The sequence below is a fragment of the Symphalangus syndactylus genome, chromosome 2, assembly GCF_028878055.3.
Source record: "Symphalangus syndactylus isolate Jambi chromosome 2, NHGRI_mSymSyn1-v2.1_pri, whole genome shotgun sequence".
In the NCBI taxonomy this organism is placed as follows: domain Eukaryota; kingdom Metazoa; phylum Chordata; class Mammalia; order Primates; family Hylobatidae; genus Symphalangus; species Symphalangus syndactylus.
This window is the reverse complement of record NC_072424.2, coordinates 105,257,063-105,273,327: the sequence shown is the minus strand read 5'-3', so window position 1 is coordinate 105,273,327 and position 16,265 is coordinate 105,257,063. Positions and strand designations below refer to the sequence as shown.

Below are 16,265 nucleotides of genomic sequence, written 5' to 3'. Positions count from 1 at the left end.
GAAATCACACAAAATTGCCAACATGCTATTGAATTTGATCTACAGAAGTGGCAATTTCATATGGTCCAACTCTCTATTATTCATTTAGCTTTGTATTTCATTTTGTTAATTTGCTTCAGCTTCTTTGATCTCTTCCTCACATGTTCCTCCAGCAGCACAGTGACTTTATTTACAGAGAAATGATACTGCACAGCAATTAAGAACTGTAGCTCTAGGGCCAGGCTGCCTAGGTTGAAATCTCTGGCATATACCGGCTGTATGAACTTGGGCCCATTACTTATTCTTTTTAGTGCCTCTTTTCTTCATTTATAAAATGGGAATCATAATAGAGAGTTGTTGTACAGACTAAATGAGTTAATATATGTAATCGATTAGAATGCAATTTAGTTTCTAGTAGTGGCTCTTAAAGTGAAAGCCAGGCTTAGCTCATTCCTTACTGGCCTTCATCATCATCATATCTTTATGTTCCCCTCTTCACATGTAATTTGCATCTTCAATTGAGTGAGTCTTTAACATACACAAAAATAAGAAATAACTTGCTTCACACCTCAGAGCATTTTAATTTTTCTTGCCTACCCTTCACTGTGGAAAATAGGAGAAAGTATTTACTGCTCAATTACTGTGGACCAGGCACTTTGCATGCAATTTCCTTTTTTTATCAATAATTATGTATGATATTTCTATGCCAAGTTTCCAATGCAGCCTACAATAGTTGGGTTACAAGATCAGGATGCAAGGCATATTGGCATACAGGGTAGTAAACTCTTGGCATTGCAGAAACTAGCACATTTTGTATCTTGAAAATATTTATTTTTAAATAAATAAAATAATTACCATGCCCATTAGCCCTTGATGCAGCTCCTTCCCTCATAATGACTCTATTATATTCAGTCTGTGTCCAAGTGTTAAAATAATTGTTGTTTTCATTCCTTTGGGCAGGAGAGCTTACATACACACAAATCAGATATTCTCTTTTTTATTTGCTTAATATAACCCAGTGAAGTGTTATTCTGCTTCAGTTTGTGCCTTGTATCACACCCACTGCTGTTTTGGTTAGATTCAATTTGCAGTATATGCCAACTATACTAGCAAATAAAGGCTTGCCTTGCAATCAAGAACTTCCACCACACATGCAACCCTACCTGGCTTCTCAGTCTCATCTACTCTTGCATGTCAAATAAAACCTAGCCTATGTAAAAGCATATTTGACATTTATTTGTGCTGATAAAATGTGTTCCAGTAAAAAAACCAGCTAAAACTCACCAAAACCAAGATGGCCACGAGAGTGACCTATGGTTGTCTTAACTGCTACAATCCCACCAGTGCCATGACAGTTTACGAATGCCATGACAACATCAGGAAGTTACCCTATATGGTCTAAAAAGGGGAGGCATGAATAATCCACCCCTTGTTTAGCATATCATTGTTGGTCATATTTCTGTTCAAACATTGTTTCTAATTATTGGCCTACATGACCTTAGATTTCCCCTCCCAAACCTTTGACTATTTCTTACCTGTCTCCCCTTTCTTTTCTTTTTTTTTTTTTTAGATGGAGTCTCGCTCTATCACCCAGGCTGGAGTGTGGTGGTGCAATCTCGGCTTACTGCAACCTCCGCCTCCCGGGTTCAAGCAATTCTCCTCCCTCAGCTTCCAGAGCAGCTGGGACTACAGGCGCCTGCCACCATGCCCAGCTAATTTTTCTATTTTTAATAGAGATGGGGTTTCACCATATTGGCCAGGCTGGTTTTGAGCTCCTGACCTCATGATCCACCCGCCTCAGCTTCCCAAAGTGCTAGGATTACAGGCATGAGATGACTGCGCCCAGCCATCTGTCTCCCTTTCTTTTCTTCTCCTCATTGGTTGTGTCTGTTACCATTATGATAGTTTCAGCCATCACCTCTACACATCTCATCCACATGTCCTCACTTCTAGACCTGAGCTCTAAGTGCCAAGGTGTAATCTTAGTAATCTAATCATGAGCCTAAGATTCTACATGACTGTTGATGGATGTTTCCACCCTGTATCCCTCCACTGGAACACCTCACAGACAGCATTCTTAAAACCTTAAACCCACATTCTTCACACAAAACCATTTCCATTTCTCCTTTTGTACTTTTCAATTTAGTTAATGACTGGGCTTTGAGGTTGTCATGAGAATTTCATGAGAATGTATGAGAAGAACTTCTGTAAGTTTCATTCCACTATCCTTTCAGCAGGCAGAACCAACTTTATCCATTTCAGATTGATGGGAGTACATCCTATTTTAAAAGTGATCTAAATGGAACGCTCCTCTTTATTCATTCTCTATCCTTGCTATTGGCCATACAATCCAATGAGACCCCTCAACTCAAAACTTCAGGGTCATCTTTGATTCCTCTGCTGATGTGATCCAAAACATTGCAACATGTCCTTGGTCTCATCCTCAAAAAAGCTTCCATCAAAGCCTTCCATGACATACCCTCTTCTCCTCTCTGGATGCTGCTAAGGCTCTCTCATCTCTTCTGGTAGTCCTTCTCTTCTTTCTTCTAAACCTCTCCTAGAGGAAAGTGTACAAGGCAACACATCTTCTTTGATTTTACCACATTGCTCTATTTTTTTTTTTTCTTTTATGCTTCTTTTCTAGAGGCAGCATGTGCAGTGGAAGGAATATGAGTTTCGGACTCAGCCAGAATATAGACTGTGCTCTGTCACTTATTAACTTGTGCACTGCAATGTTAATAAATCTCTCCTATCGGTAAAGGGGAGATAGCATCACCTATCTTGAAGGACTGATACAAGTATTTAATACTATATGGAATGTAATGTTCAGGCTCTGCACACCCAGCAGCTCTTAAACCCTTCATATTCCCATTAGTAGATAGGAAGACAGGAGACCTGTGCCCTGTTCTCCATCTCTTCCATCTCAAAGGCTCTGTGTGGTATTTACTGAGCATCTCTGGCAGAAGCTCATTATTCTTCTCACCTTCTCACCAGTGGTTGCTCCTTCTTTACCAGAATGCATCTCAAACACAGATGACTGAGTACTGGATAAGGAAAGAATTTTAATTTTTGTTTTTTTAATGAAGAAACCAAAGTTCACAGAAGTTACATGATTAGCTCAAAGTACACACTTAAAAGAGAATTTTGAGAAATTGTCCTTGGGAGAAATGTCCTTAGACATAATAACATGCTTCTGTAATATCCCTCAGAGAAAGATTTCCATTCCTCCTTTTGTACTTTTCAATTTAGTTAATGATTGGGCTCTGAGGTTGTCGTAAGAATGTGTGAGAAGAACTTCTATAGTTCCACTATCCTTTTGCCAGGCTGAACCAACTTTATCCATTTCAGACTGATGGGAGTACAACCTATTTTAAATGTGATCTAGATGGAAAACCTAACAGTTTCTCCTTGGATGGACCATTCCAGTGTCAAACTTTCCTGACTTACAGGCCTCTAAAACAATTTTCCTTTGGATAAAAACAGGGGGCAGATTACTTCCTAAGTGACACAGAAATCAAGAGCCTGAGCATTCGTTTCAGACAGAACTGGATTCAAATTTCACCTTTGTCCTTTGCTATTCATTAGCTGTGTAACCTCCGAACAGTTACTGAACATTAAACCAGGAACTGTAATACCTACTCCTAAGTTTACTCTGAATATTAAATTAGGTTCATATTTGTAAAATACTTTTCAGCACTTGGCTCAGTGTAAGTGACATAAAAGTGGCAGCGAATGCATATGAACCACATGCTCCTTGAACAGATTTTATATTTATTACTGCAATAATGAAACAAAAGAAACACTGCTGAAATGATCACCCAACAGTTGTATGCAGTTACAACATATAATAATCTCTGAATAGTGATGACCACAGTTTTTCTCTTTTCATATTCCTTTTCCTTTTTGCTTCCAGGATGTAACATTGTTCTAATCTTTAATTTGCCAGAGAATTTAAGTGATCAGAAGAAAATACACAGTATCTGCTTCTGTTTCTCCCTGTCATTAAATCTGGATTGCAAGAAAGAGAAATTATTTTTCCAGGTGCCCTCTTTTGGTTGTTTCCTTGATTTACATAAAAATGATCTCCTATCCTTTTCCCTCTTTTCCCCCAAATGAGGAGGACAATGAAGATCTGAAGTGCCAGCTGCAGTTTGTTAAGGAAGAAGCCGCTTTGATGAGAAAGAAAATGGCCAAGATTGATAAAGAAAAGGACAGATTTGAACACGAGCTCCAGAAGTACAGATCCTTTTATGGGGATCTGGACAGTCCTTTGCCCAAAGGAGAAGCCGGAGGCCCTCCCAGCACCAGGGAGGCTGAGCTCAAGCTACGGCTAAGGCTGGTGGAGGAAGAAGCCAACATCCTGGGCAGGAAAATTGTCGAACTGGAGGTGGAGAACAGAGGCCTGAAGGCGGAACTGGACGACCTTAGGGGCGATGACTTCAACGGCTCGGCCAACCCGCTCATGAGGGAGCAGAGCGAATCCCTGTCGGAGCTGCGGCAGCACCTGCAGCTTGTGGAAGACGAGACGGAGCTGCTGCGGAGGAACGTGGCTGACCTGGAGGAGCAGAACAAGCGCATCACGGCGGAGCTCAACAAGTACAAGTACAAGTCCGGCGGCCACGACAGCGCGCGGCACCACGACAACGCCAAGACTGAGGCCCTGCAGGAGGAGCTGAAGGCGGCGCGCCTGCAGATCAACGAGCTCAGCGGCAAGGTCATGCAGCTGCAGTACGAGAACCGCGTGCTTATGTCCAACATGCAGCGCTACGACCTGGCCTCGCACCTGGGCATCCGCGGCAGCCCCCGCGACAGCGACGCCGAGAGCGACGCGGGCAAGAAGGAGAGCGACGACGACTCGCGGCCGCCGCACCGCAAGCGCGAAGGGCCCATCGGCGGCGAGAGCGACTCGGAGGAGGTGCGCAACATCCGCTGCCTCACGCCCACTCGCTCCTTCTACCCGGCGCCCGGGCCCTGGCCCAAGAGCTTCTCTGATCGGCAGCAGATGAAGGACATCCGCTCGGAGGCCGAGCGCCTGGGCAAGACCATCGACCGGCTCATCGCCGACACGAGCACCATCATCACCGAGGCGCGCATCTACGTGGCCAACGGGGACCTGTTCGGACTCATGGACGAGGAGGACGACGGCAGCCGCATCCGCGAGCACGAGCTGCTCTACCGCATCAACGCGCAGATGAAGGCCTTCCGCAAGGAGCTGCAGACCTTCATCGACCGCCTCGAGGTGCCCAAGTCTGCGGACGACCGCGGCGCCGAGGAGCCCATTTCCGTGAGTCAGGTACAGTTCTGCCTATTGCGAGCCACGGCGGTGGCCAGGCTGGCCCGTGGAGCCGCGTCCCTGGGGGGCGTCTCGGCGCCCGGACTGCCGCGCCCCGCTTGAGGGAAGCCCCCGCTCAGGGCCGCGCTGGGGCCTGAAAACCCCGGCCGGTCCACCAGTTCTGTCACACTGTCCTACTGCAGGGCTGAGGTTTTTGTGACTCCATCACGTAATCATCATTTCTTCCTCTGTTTTGTTTAAAAGTAAAACTTAACACCATTACCCTCAATTGTTGTGGAAAGAGTAAAGGATTTTGAGGCACATTATTATTTTAGAAGGTCAATATTTTTCTCTGTTACTCTGCTAGCAAGATGGTCCTGGATAGGAATGTTTAACTGCTGAGATGTGGTTTTTGAGCCAAGATTTATATTGAGTTTAGGATTTTTAAAAAATGACTAGACTAGGAGGCCGAGGAGGGTGGATCGCTTGAGCTCAGGAGTTCAAGTCCAGCCTGGTCAGCAAGGCGAGATCCGTCTCTCCAAAACATATGAAAAATTAGCTGGGTGTGGTGGTACGCACCTGTAATCCAAGCTACTCCGGAGGCTGATGTGGGAGGATCACCTGAGCCCAGGCAGGTCGAGGCTGCAGTGAATGGTGATTGCACTACTGCACTCCAGCCTGGGCAAGAGTGAAACCCTGTCTCAAAAAAAAAAAAAAAAAAAAAAAAAAAAAAAAGAATAAAACGAAAACAGAATTGATGGCAGGGCACTGTGGCTCATGCCTGTAATCCCAGAGGCCAAAGAGGGCAGGAAGTCAGGAGTTCGAGACCAGCCTGGCCAACATGGCGAAACCCCGTGTATACTAAAAATACAAAAATTAGCCTAGTGTGGTGGCGCACTTCTGTAATCCCACCTACTCGGGAGGCTGAAGCAGGAGAATCACTTGAACCGGGGAGAGGAAGGTTGCAGTGAACCAAGATTGCACCACTGCCCTCCAGCCTAGGCGACAGAGTGAGACTCTGTCTCAATAAGAAAAAAAAAATTTAATTAAATAAAACAGAACTGATGGATAACTACTGGTAAATGTGGAAGCCAGTGGTAAAGAGACATGATTTTGTGTCTACAACCCCCGGGAAAGGAACAAATGAAAGCCACTTTTTTTACCGTAAGTTGAAATAACAGCATCATTATTTCCAGAGAAAATCACTCTCAGTTGTATAGTGGAGAATCTCAGGACTGGGGAAGGAGTCTATACGGTAGCTTGAAGGCAACACTAATTCAAAGAAATAGTAATAACTATTCCAGAACAGGGAAAACCAGCATTTTTCCTCCATCCTGATTTGTAGAGGCACACCGGATGAATTGGACTGAGCTGCTTTGGCCAGGTATGGTGGCCATTTAAAGACCAATGCATTTTGTCAGAGTTAACCACATGAAAGATAATTTATGAAACAAAACAGGCAATGCTGTTTCCTCTGGCAAGCCTGGTGTCCTGTTTCCAATGGAGAACCCACGGAAGTACAACAGCATGCATGGCTTTTATGACACGCAAGACATTTAAAAGCCAGTTTACGTACACAAGCATGGTTTTAGATTAACTGCCTGTTGGTACAGCTAGAAACATTGCAGCCCTATCGCTTGTTTATCTTGCATGTTGCTGCGCTTTGCTATGAAAAATATCGTTTTATGATAAAACTTGTTGAATTTTGATATGTATTCAGTTATATCCTTAGGGAATATAATAGAAATTAGAGTGAGAGAAAGTGCTATGTATAATATTAGGCTTTCAGATTTTATAGATACAGGCTTAAGGGAGGGTGGAGGTTCTTTTTTAAGTTGAATGAATACTTAAATTTGTTGATGTGAATTTAAGTTTTAAAGATTATTATTAATTAACTCTTCTCTTTGTCTTTGCATTTACCTTCCCAGATGTTCCAGCCTATCATTTTACTTATTCTCATTCTTGTATTATTTTCATCACTTTCTTACACAACAATATTTAAACTTGTCTTCCTTTTTACGCTGTTTTTTGTACTGTAAATCTTTCATCATTTACCATTCATTGTAGTATTTTCAGTTTGTTTATTTTGTTCACCCTTCAAGACAAGAAGTAAAAGAAGTATAATTTCTGTAGTAACCAATGCTATAAAAACACTGAAGACTGCTTATTTCTTTAAAAAGACACAACTCATCTTACCAAGACCAAATTCAATAAGAAGCCCAAGCACTAAAATATTTCAGGTAAGAGAGTGTGACATTTTTCTGTATGAATTGTTTTAATTTTTACTTCTTTTTTTCATCCTGTTTGTCTCCTCTTGATAAATAATTGGCATCTTGAATATAAAAATGGACTACATGTCTCATAATTATTTCTCAGTAGTTCACTATTATTATTCAAAAGCTGGATGGACATTCACAATTTGGTCATATTTCCGAAAAGTATATACATTTGTAAAGTACCTTTGCCAGGTTGCATCAAACTAACAAGATAATTTTGACATCCAATAAATGTCTGAAAAAAAATATGGGAAATAAATGAAATGTGACCCTCACGAAAACTAAGTAATGTGTTGTAATGCCGATGTGTTTTGTCTACAGAGATATGCTTGGAAGCATGAGAGTGGATTAGGTCTTAGTTCATCTAGGAAATAATTATCCCCATCCTACTCTATTTGACCAGATTCCCACCAAACCTGCCACTCCTGCTTTTACTTATTATACTTGAAGTCGTGTATTGCTAATCGAACTTATTGCTTGGAGTCCTATCCTCCATAATAGATTGCCTCCAGAGTAGGAAATACTCTATAAATATGATATGTGAATTGTTTTGAATAGGGAAAAAATACAGTCATTCTCTAGAATTTCATTAAAGTATGGTCATTTTCTAGAATTTCATTAGATCAATCCAAGACTGGTAGCGTAGTTCTGGCAGGAAGTGCTCTCGAGATATAAACTAACTTCAATAAACCTGAGCATCCCCCTTTCTCCTCAAACCTAAAGTGGCCTGGATAGACTCCATCTACCCAAAGGACCTATTCTGTCCATCTCATTGATAGTTTATCCAGTGCCACCCAAGAGTCAGCAATCTCTGCACTTGTTGAAGTCACATACTTGTAAATATTCACAGGTTGGTTGATGGATATGAAAATCTGTGGAAAGTGAAGTATCTTGCACGTCTGCAAAAAGAATATGTGGAAAAACTTTGTTATAAAAGTTGCTATTGGTAATGGTCCTTGGAATCCCAGGAATTTAACTTTCAAGGGACTGTGATTTATTTATGGTCTCATCCTCCCACACATCCATTTGAGTATTAATTAAACAAACAAACAAACCTTCACAATAGTCTAAAACTTTAGTTTAGAATAACTGTTCTTACTCTCTATAGGGTTTGTTTGGTTTTGGTTTTCGGTTCTGTTTGTTTTTTGATAGGGAGAGGAGAGACTTGGAGTGAAGAGTGGTTAACAGTTGGAATCTGTCAGTATGCACTTCTGGCTTCTCATTTTAAAGATTCTGAGAGCTAGGTAAAGTTTCATTACAAAAATGAATGAAATGAGATAAATGCCATGTTTAATCAATTATATATAATTCAGGTGTTTGCTTTTTACAATTTTTCATCTCAGAGATAACGAACACTTTAAAACCTAAAGTTTGTCTGTTAGATCCGTGGTAAGTTTCCAGGCCACCATTTCAGAAACTGAAAGTAAATGTTTGAGGGCTGAAATGTAGCTGAAACATTTATTGTCTTTGGAGCCAGTTATATCTGTTAAAAGGTTCTCAGCCACCTACAGAGCATTTGAAAGTGTGTGGAGTGTTGCAGGTTATTACAATGACTGGGAAGCTCGCTGGCATTTAGGAGGAAGGGATCAGAACTTCAAGGTCCCTGAAATCCCACATCACAAATAATTGGCTTGTCCAAATTGCTGATGTTGTCTTTGTGGAGAAATGTGATATGGTATGCACTTATTCACTTCAGAAGCATCATGTGTATTCACCACCCTGTGTGACTTTAAGAAACTGGCTTTAGATTTTAGCTTTCTTTATCATGAGAGGAATCAAAAATGAAATAACTAGATCAGTAGTTATCAATGCTAGTGCACATCAGAATTTCTGGGATGTTTTTAATTGGGGACCTACTCCATACTAATTGAAATAAAATGTACGGACCTAGGCATTTGTATTTTTAAAAACGCCCCAGAACCACTACTTTTACATATTTGAATTATCTAAAATACACATTCTATATAGCCCCAACAAAGCTTACGGTAACTATGTGATACTAAGATACAGGATCATTAGTTGTCTAGGTTTGAGTAGACTTTAAAGTTTCAGCTGCTCAGTGGATGTCTGAATTCTCTCTAGAGCATTTCCACTTAGTTGTACAGCCTTTGCCAGAAGGGATATCACCTCCAGTGATAAAGCAATTATATTTCTGCACTGATGGTGGTGCCAGAAAACTTGGCTTGCATTAATACAAGTTCTCAAAAACACAAAATCAAAGGTAAATAGGAGTAATTCCTAACAGAAAAGAGAACCAAGATGAATAGTGTGTGGGCACAGGGTCACACACCCACTGAGAGACACAGGCACGTGTGCACACTGGATTCAAGACTCAAGATGATCCCACAGTGATCTAACATGTTATTACAACAAAATCTCTAGGCATTCTTAGATGGGCTGACAGCCTAAATATATGCAAAGATGGTGCAAACACCTCAGTGATAACTTGTGACCTGAATAGGAAAGGAGAGATGTCTGGGCTAACCAAAACACGAGCCTCAACTATAGATCTCATTTTAGGAACTATGGTCATGTTCCCTATGTTGCCCTTCTGGCAACAGGGATATTAATCTTACCAATGAACTCCTAAAGCAGTGATAAGGTTTGACTCTGTGTCCCACTCAAATCTCATCTTGAATTGTAATCCTCACGGGTTGAGGGAGGGACCTGTAATCCCCACATGTAGAGGGAGGCAGGTGATTGGATCATGGGGGTGGTTTCCCCCATGCTGTTCTCATGATAGCGAGTGAGTCCTCACGAGATCTGATGGTTTTATAAGTGTTTGGAAGTTCCTCCTTCACTCCTCTCCACTGCTGCCTTGTGAAGAAGGTGCCTGCTTCCCCTTCCACCATGATTGTAAGATTCCCGAGGCCTCCCTAACCATACAGAACTGTGAGTCAAACCTCTTTCCTTTATTAATTACCCAGTCTCAGGGAAGCTCTTTATAGCAGTGTGAAAGTGGACTAATACAGGCAGTGATTTTATAGAATTTCATGAGACTCTTAAACCTCATCCAGATCCTCCATATGTGAAACTCCCGTGAAATACTGGGGAGAGGAAAGTAGGCTGAAGCAGGACTGACTTGACTGCTGCTCACAGATTCTGGGGGATATGGGATCATTCCAACAGCTCCTCTGAAGTTAGCAAATCAACTTTACTGAACAGTTGAATTCCAGGGAGGCTCTTTTCCACTCTGCCCCACTCGCTGTGTAGACCAGCTTCTCAGTTGTGCCTGTGTGTACACACACAGCTCCATCACACTGTGGTGTATAATGAGAAATGCATCCAGGGTCAGGGCATTCAGACCTGCCTCTATCTTAGGGGACATGCTGGGGACCAGTTGGTGGAAGGTGGGGTCAGAAAATTGCCAGCAGGCACAAAGTGACCTTTTTCCTTGCCGTCTTTTTCCTATAACTTCAAGCTGTTCAGTGGGCGCCCAGTATCCAGGGTGCACCTATCTCTTAAAGCGTAGAACATAGACCTGGGAAGATAAGTTAACAAAGATAGTGCCCAAAACCTCAGAAAGAGAGTCCCCAGCATCTTCCCCTTTGATCCTGTGGCTTGCATTATTTTTGTTGTATTAAGCTGTTTCTGAAAGAGGAACAACCAGGCTTCTTGATTCACCAAGAGAGCAAAGACTCTCAATTATTAAGACAAGCCATCATCTTTTGTTTGGACCTTTGAAGTTGTGCTATTTAAACATCACACCAAACTAAACAGAGCAAGCCTTATTCTAGAAAATTCCCTTGTATGCACATTCTTGGCCATAGGAAGAAGTGTCTTCTTGTTAATTTGGCCTAGATCTAAAAAAAAAGGAATTCAGTTGGCTATTTTTAGGCATAAGTAACTAAACTCATAAAACAAAGGAAAAATCAGTCCTGAGCCTGGAATGTGTTTTGGCCTGCATTCTCCAATCTTCACTTTAGTTTGTATGATAGAATGGGATATAGTTATTTAATCAGCTGCCAACAAAGTTTGGAGTGTCAATTTGGTAGCTCAGCCTTAATTCCAAATATTCATGCAGTGTTTGTAACTGCATTCTGATAGAGCTACAGTCCAGTTCATCTAGTAGAGTCATGCTTTGGGTCAGACACCATAGCTGAATGTAGAGATTGAAGAGAAGGTAGTGGAGAATAGTACCAGAAAGTAAGAAAAGTCGACCATTTATTAAACTACTGGGATATGGTACAGTTAAAACATAGTATGCATGAAGACATAACTGCTTAAACCCTAGTTCTAAACCAATTAGGTCTAATGAAAGATAGATTTCATTCTACATTTTTAATTTTGATCTGGTTTTTGATAGGTAAAGTAATTTCATTCATATTTTGATGAAACACATTTTATAGGTAGGTCCTGATATTCTCAGCAGTCTACTTGTAGAATTTCAGATAGAAACTCATACAAAATAGAACGTTTCATGGCCTGGACATGGCAGAACATCTTTGTAGTTACAGTAATAAATGTGGTAATATCTTAAATGTGGTAATGCTTCTAAACTGTACTTTTGAGTTGATCAGTTGAGAGAAGGGAAAGTGGTAGTGGCTGTTTTACATGTTTGCCATTTTGAAAGTGTGTGCAAATCATAGAATCTCTAAAGGTCCTTTCCATGTAACTTAAATATATTTTCATCCATGTCTTCCCTGCTTAAAGGTGTATTTTCTGTACTCACAAGGCAGTTCTAGTCTGTGTCTGTCCTAGTGAAGTTGTGGGTAATATTTTAAATATTTCTGGGGGCACCTTTTGAGTAGAATACTGTTATAACCCACTTGATCAAAGAATAAAAGCAGCAAATATAACACTTTTTAGGTGTAAAGAGAAACATCAGAAATCTCTACCTTGCACTGCTCACTGTTCAGCCAGGCTGTGTTGTCTCTTTTTTTTTTTGAGACGGAGTCTTGCTCTGTCGCCCAGGCTGGAGTGCAGTGGCACGAATTCGGCCCACTGCAAGCTCTGCCTCCCGGGTTTCATGCCATTCTCCTGCCTCAGCCTCCCAAGTAGCTGGGACTACAGTCGCCCACCACCACACCCGGCTAATTTTTTGTATTTTTAGTAGAGACGGGGTTTCACCGTGTTAGCCAGGGTGGTTTCGATTTCCTGACCTCATGATCCACACGCCTTGGGCTCCCAAAGTGCAGGGATTACAGGTGTGAGCCACCGCGCCTGGCCCAGGCTGTGTTGTCTTTAAGAGCCCCATCTGATCTTATATCCCAGATATTTATGATTAATAAACTTAAGTCTATTGACATTTCCTGATTATTAAATTTCACTGTTACCATTATAAAACTTTTTTAGTTCAGAGTTGTATGTATTTTTCTGTAGCTATTTTTCAAAATAAGGTACCAACAAAACTCAACATCTGAAGATAAAATTGCAAACATTTAGTTTAAGATAAGAATAGATAATCAGTGGTTGTTAGCAGTTATTCAGCCTTTACAAAAATGTTCATAAAATTTTATTGACTTGCATATTTGAATGTTTTTCTCAATGTTTTTGAATCCAAATTCCTATTTAGCCTATATTAAACTCAGATAATAAAAATTTGCCTTTGTTTTGATGATTTTTATTTAAATTATCAGTAAAGTTTTAGATATATTTTACAAATGATTTTAAATGATTGTTATTTTTTACTAAAATAAACATTAAATAAACAGTAACAGTGTAGAGCATTACACTAATTTAAGAACTAGAACTTTTCAGAAAAGTTTAGAACATCAACTCACTTAAGAAAATGGGAAACCACCCTGAGGTATTCAGGAGTGGTGCAATACCTTGACTATTTGAAGTGTTACAATGTCATGCGTGCTCCAGATATGGAGCTGTGGAAATTACTGACTCTGAAAAAGTGTGCTTTATGCGTTTATTTTCTGTAGTCTCTTCTGAATGTTTTGAGTTGAGCTGCTTATGTTAACAAGCATATGCATAAGTGATTATTGAAGGCTGGGAAACAGCATCACTTCTTTTTGAGGTTGTCCAACATGATGTACCTTTAAAGTCAGCTCTTGAAGTTTATGTCAAAAGTACCTGCCTTAACCTGTGCATTCAAATATTAAGAGAGTATGAGGGGCAGAGAGCAGCTCATCAGTTTACTTACTTGCCTCAAGTGATTTAGTAAGGGAAGATAATTTAACAGCTTTTATAAGGAAATGACTTATATGCCCTTATTTCTTAAAGTCAGGACACTCAGTTTAGTTTGTAGTTTATAACTCCCTTCCATCTTTCTTAAGAACAGTTTTTTCACATTCTGTGTTATTCCTTTTGTATCACTGACTCCTGGACAGACAAAATAGAGTTAGACTTCTTAAATAGAACATCCTGTGTATTGGCCTAGATCAGTCATTTATAACTGGGTTTCAGCATGACAAGTTACTGAAATTAATTTTTTTCTGGACATTAGGTGACTCCTGGGAATCCAAGCAGGAAAGGAAATGAGTATCTGCTGAGCCTTTGCCTGAAAGGAAATGTGTACCTGCTGAGGCTGTCGGCCCACTGCATAGAGGGCCTTAGCATTTATAAACAAGCTTAGATTACATCTAGTGGAAAAAGCCATAGTGAAGCTAGTTGAGGTAGTCAAGGAAAATGAGGACTCCCTGGCCTTGGACCTCATCTTGATGTGAAAAAACTGTCCAAGAGGGGAAACTGAATCTCTGTTCAGCCTCCTTACTTCAGAGGGAATGTAATTGATTCAGATGCAGCTATTTGTTTGAAGATACCTGATATTGGTAGAAAGTGACTGGATTCAAAATAGTAGTGTGGATTAAAAAGAGTTGGATAAAGAAACAGTGAGGTTGGTTGGGCACGGTGGCTCACGTCTGTAATCCCAGCACTTTGAGAGGCCGAGTTGAGTGGATCACCTGAGGTCAGGAGTTCGAGACCAGCCTGGCCAGCATGGCAAAACCCCGTCTCTACTAAAAATACAGAAATCAGCTGGACCTGGTGGTGGGTGCCTGTAATCCCAGCTATTTGGGAGGCTGAGGCAGGAGAATCACTTGAACCCGGGAGGCAGAGGTTGCAGTGAGCTGAGATCGTGACATTGCACTCCAGCCTGGGCGACAAGAGCGAAACTCTGTCTCAAAAAAAAAAAAAAAGAATAAGGTTACAGAAATCTTATTTTGCAATATATATTGATAGCGTCAACAACATCAGAATACAGTGGAAGGGTCAGACACAGCTGCTTTTGAGGTTGTACTAAATACCTACTGTTTCCTTCCTGCACTTGAATAGCTTTTGCCCTACATGATACCACCATTTTGCAACTCTCTCTTCCTAACTCCCTTTCCTTTATGAATTTTTGAGATGTTCATGGGCAAATTACCCATCAAGGTTTGTGCTTATAGGCTAATATGGACTTACTAAGGGACCTTGGCCATGGAAAATGGGTCTGGATGGTTCTGCAGAAGACCCTGAAAATGGGTCTGGCTGGTTCTGCAGAGTGGGCCTAGGAGCTACACTGAAGTATGACTTTGGGCCTCTTTTTCTGTAACTTTACCTCCAGATCCCTTACTGTATCCCTCTCATATCATGATGCCACATTCCTTTTGACCTGAACTCCAAGTGCTCAAAATCTAACACCCACCTATGCAGTTCCCCATTCAGATCTTCACCTGTTTCCCCACTCCATGTCCTGTGAATGAAACAGATGGCTTTCCCGACCTCTAATCAAAGCCTACACATATTGATGTGTTCCTTCTAGTCCTTAGTATGTGCTACCTCTTCTCCTTTTCTGTGCTGAAGTGTGAGTAGCCAATAGTTATTTCCTCTACCAGTGGTATTTTAGTAGGCAATTATTGGAAATAGAATGCTGCCACCCAGTAGTGATAAATCTAACATTTCTCATAGAAGATATAGGTGGATTAGTTACTCCCTGGGGGAATATGGATTAGTTCCTGTGTCCTTCAAATTACACTCACCAAGCCTGAGCCATGCTTTACTGCTGAAACATCCTAGCAGAGAGAAGTGGCTCAGGGTGGCCCTCTTGTGGTGGACAAGCATTCCCAGGACTCTGCTGGTCACTAAAGAAAAGGTAGCCCTTAAACAGTCCTTTTTATTATTTTGATTTTATTGTCATCATTATCAGTATCCTCCAAGTCAAGAATCTGTAAATAATACAATGAGATGCTAAAAACAAGTTTGAAAAATGTGAGCAAGGTCTGTTTCTAGTTTTAAAATAGCCCACATTTCTCAAATATGTTACTGTTTGGTTCAGAATTTGGACCACTACCTAAAAAGAACAGATCATTCAAATGTGTGTCTTTTGAATATTTCTGTCATCTGGAAATGCCTGTGCATAAGCCCCATGACGGATGTGCTTGGCTAAAAAACCTGTTGACGTGTCATCAGCCTTCAGAATAGAAGAGACAGCCAGTGTTCCATGATTCTAAGGATAAACATCCCCCACTGGAAAAATAGTACATTAGCTGGCAAGTAATAATCCAAACATGTAACTTCTATGGATAGTAAATATTCTGTGTGTGATCCTCATAATTTTATACCCCAAAACAGTATTTTAGGAGGATCAAAATTATATTTATTAACACACAGTTGAAATTGCCATTCTAGAACTCAAATAACACAGGACCAAATTTGACAGAATCAGCTGTGGAACTTTATCAAAAGTCTGAAGCCAGGACCTCACCACTGGATGGTCTGGGTCAGAAGTCTGGGGAGAGTTCCAGCATTACTATTTTTCTTTGTCATTCTCTGTGTGATTACAGTGTGCAGCTAGGGCTGAGTGAGAG

The 16,265-nt window shown here is 41.0% G+C and overlaps 3 protein-coding genes and 1 pseudogene across 4 annotated transcripts in view; 2 read left to right on the top strand and 2 right to left on the bottom strand.

Annotated features, from left to right (window-relative positions):
• The window catches only part of MTCL3 (MTCL family member 3), a 47,164-nt gene extending 39,866 nt beyond the window's left edge, over positions 1-7,298 (top strand). Inside the window, exons 6-7 of one of the 2 annotated variants that reach the window (XM_055263426.2) lie at positions 4,097-5,272; positions 7,180-7,298. In XM_055263426.2, the coding sequence (XP_055119401.2) occupies positions 4,097-5,272; positions 7,180-7,290 (1,287 nt within the window). In that variant the 3' untranslated portion in view covers positions 7,291-7,298. The remainder of the gene's footprint in view (positions 1-4,096; positions 5,273-7,179) is intronic. The other variant, XM_063621261.1, reaches the window with a different exon arrangement.
• The window catches only part of C2H6orf58 (chromosome 2 C6orf58 homolog), a 259,668-nt gene that overhangs the window by 112,220 nt on the left and 131,183 nt on the right, over positions 1-16,265 (bottom strand). The gene's annotated exons all lie outside the window — the stretch shown is intronic.
• Positions 1-16,265, bottom strand: part of LOC129473243 (large ribosomal subunit protein uL22-like) — an 83,139-nt pseudogene that overhangs the window by 31,442 nt on the left and 35,432 nt on the right.
• KIAA0408 (KIAA0408 ortholog) overlaps positions 7,239-16,265 on the top strand; it is a 35,163-nt gene continuing 26,136 nt past the window's right edge. Inside the window, exon 1 of the mRNA XM_055263441.2 lies at positions 7,239-7,491. The gene's annotated coding sequence lies outside the window, so the exon portion shown is untranslated. The remainder of the gene's footprint in view (positions 7,492-16,265) is intronic.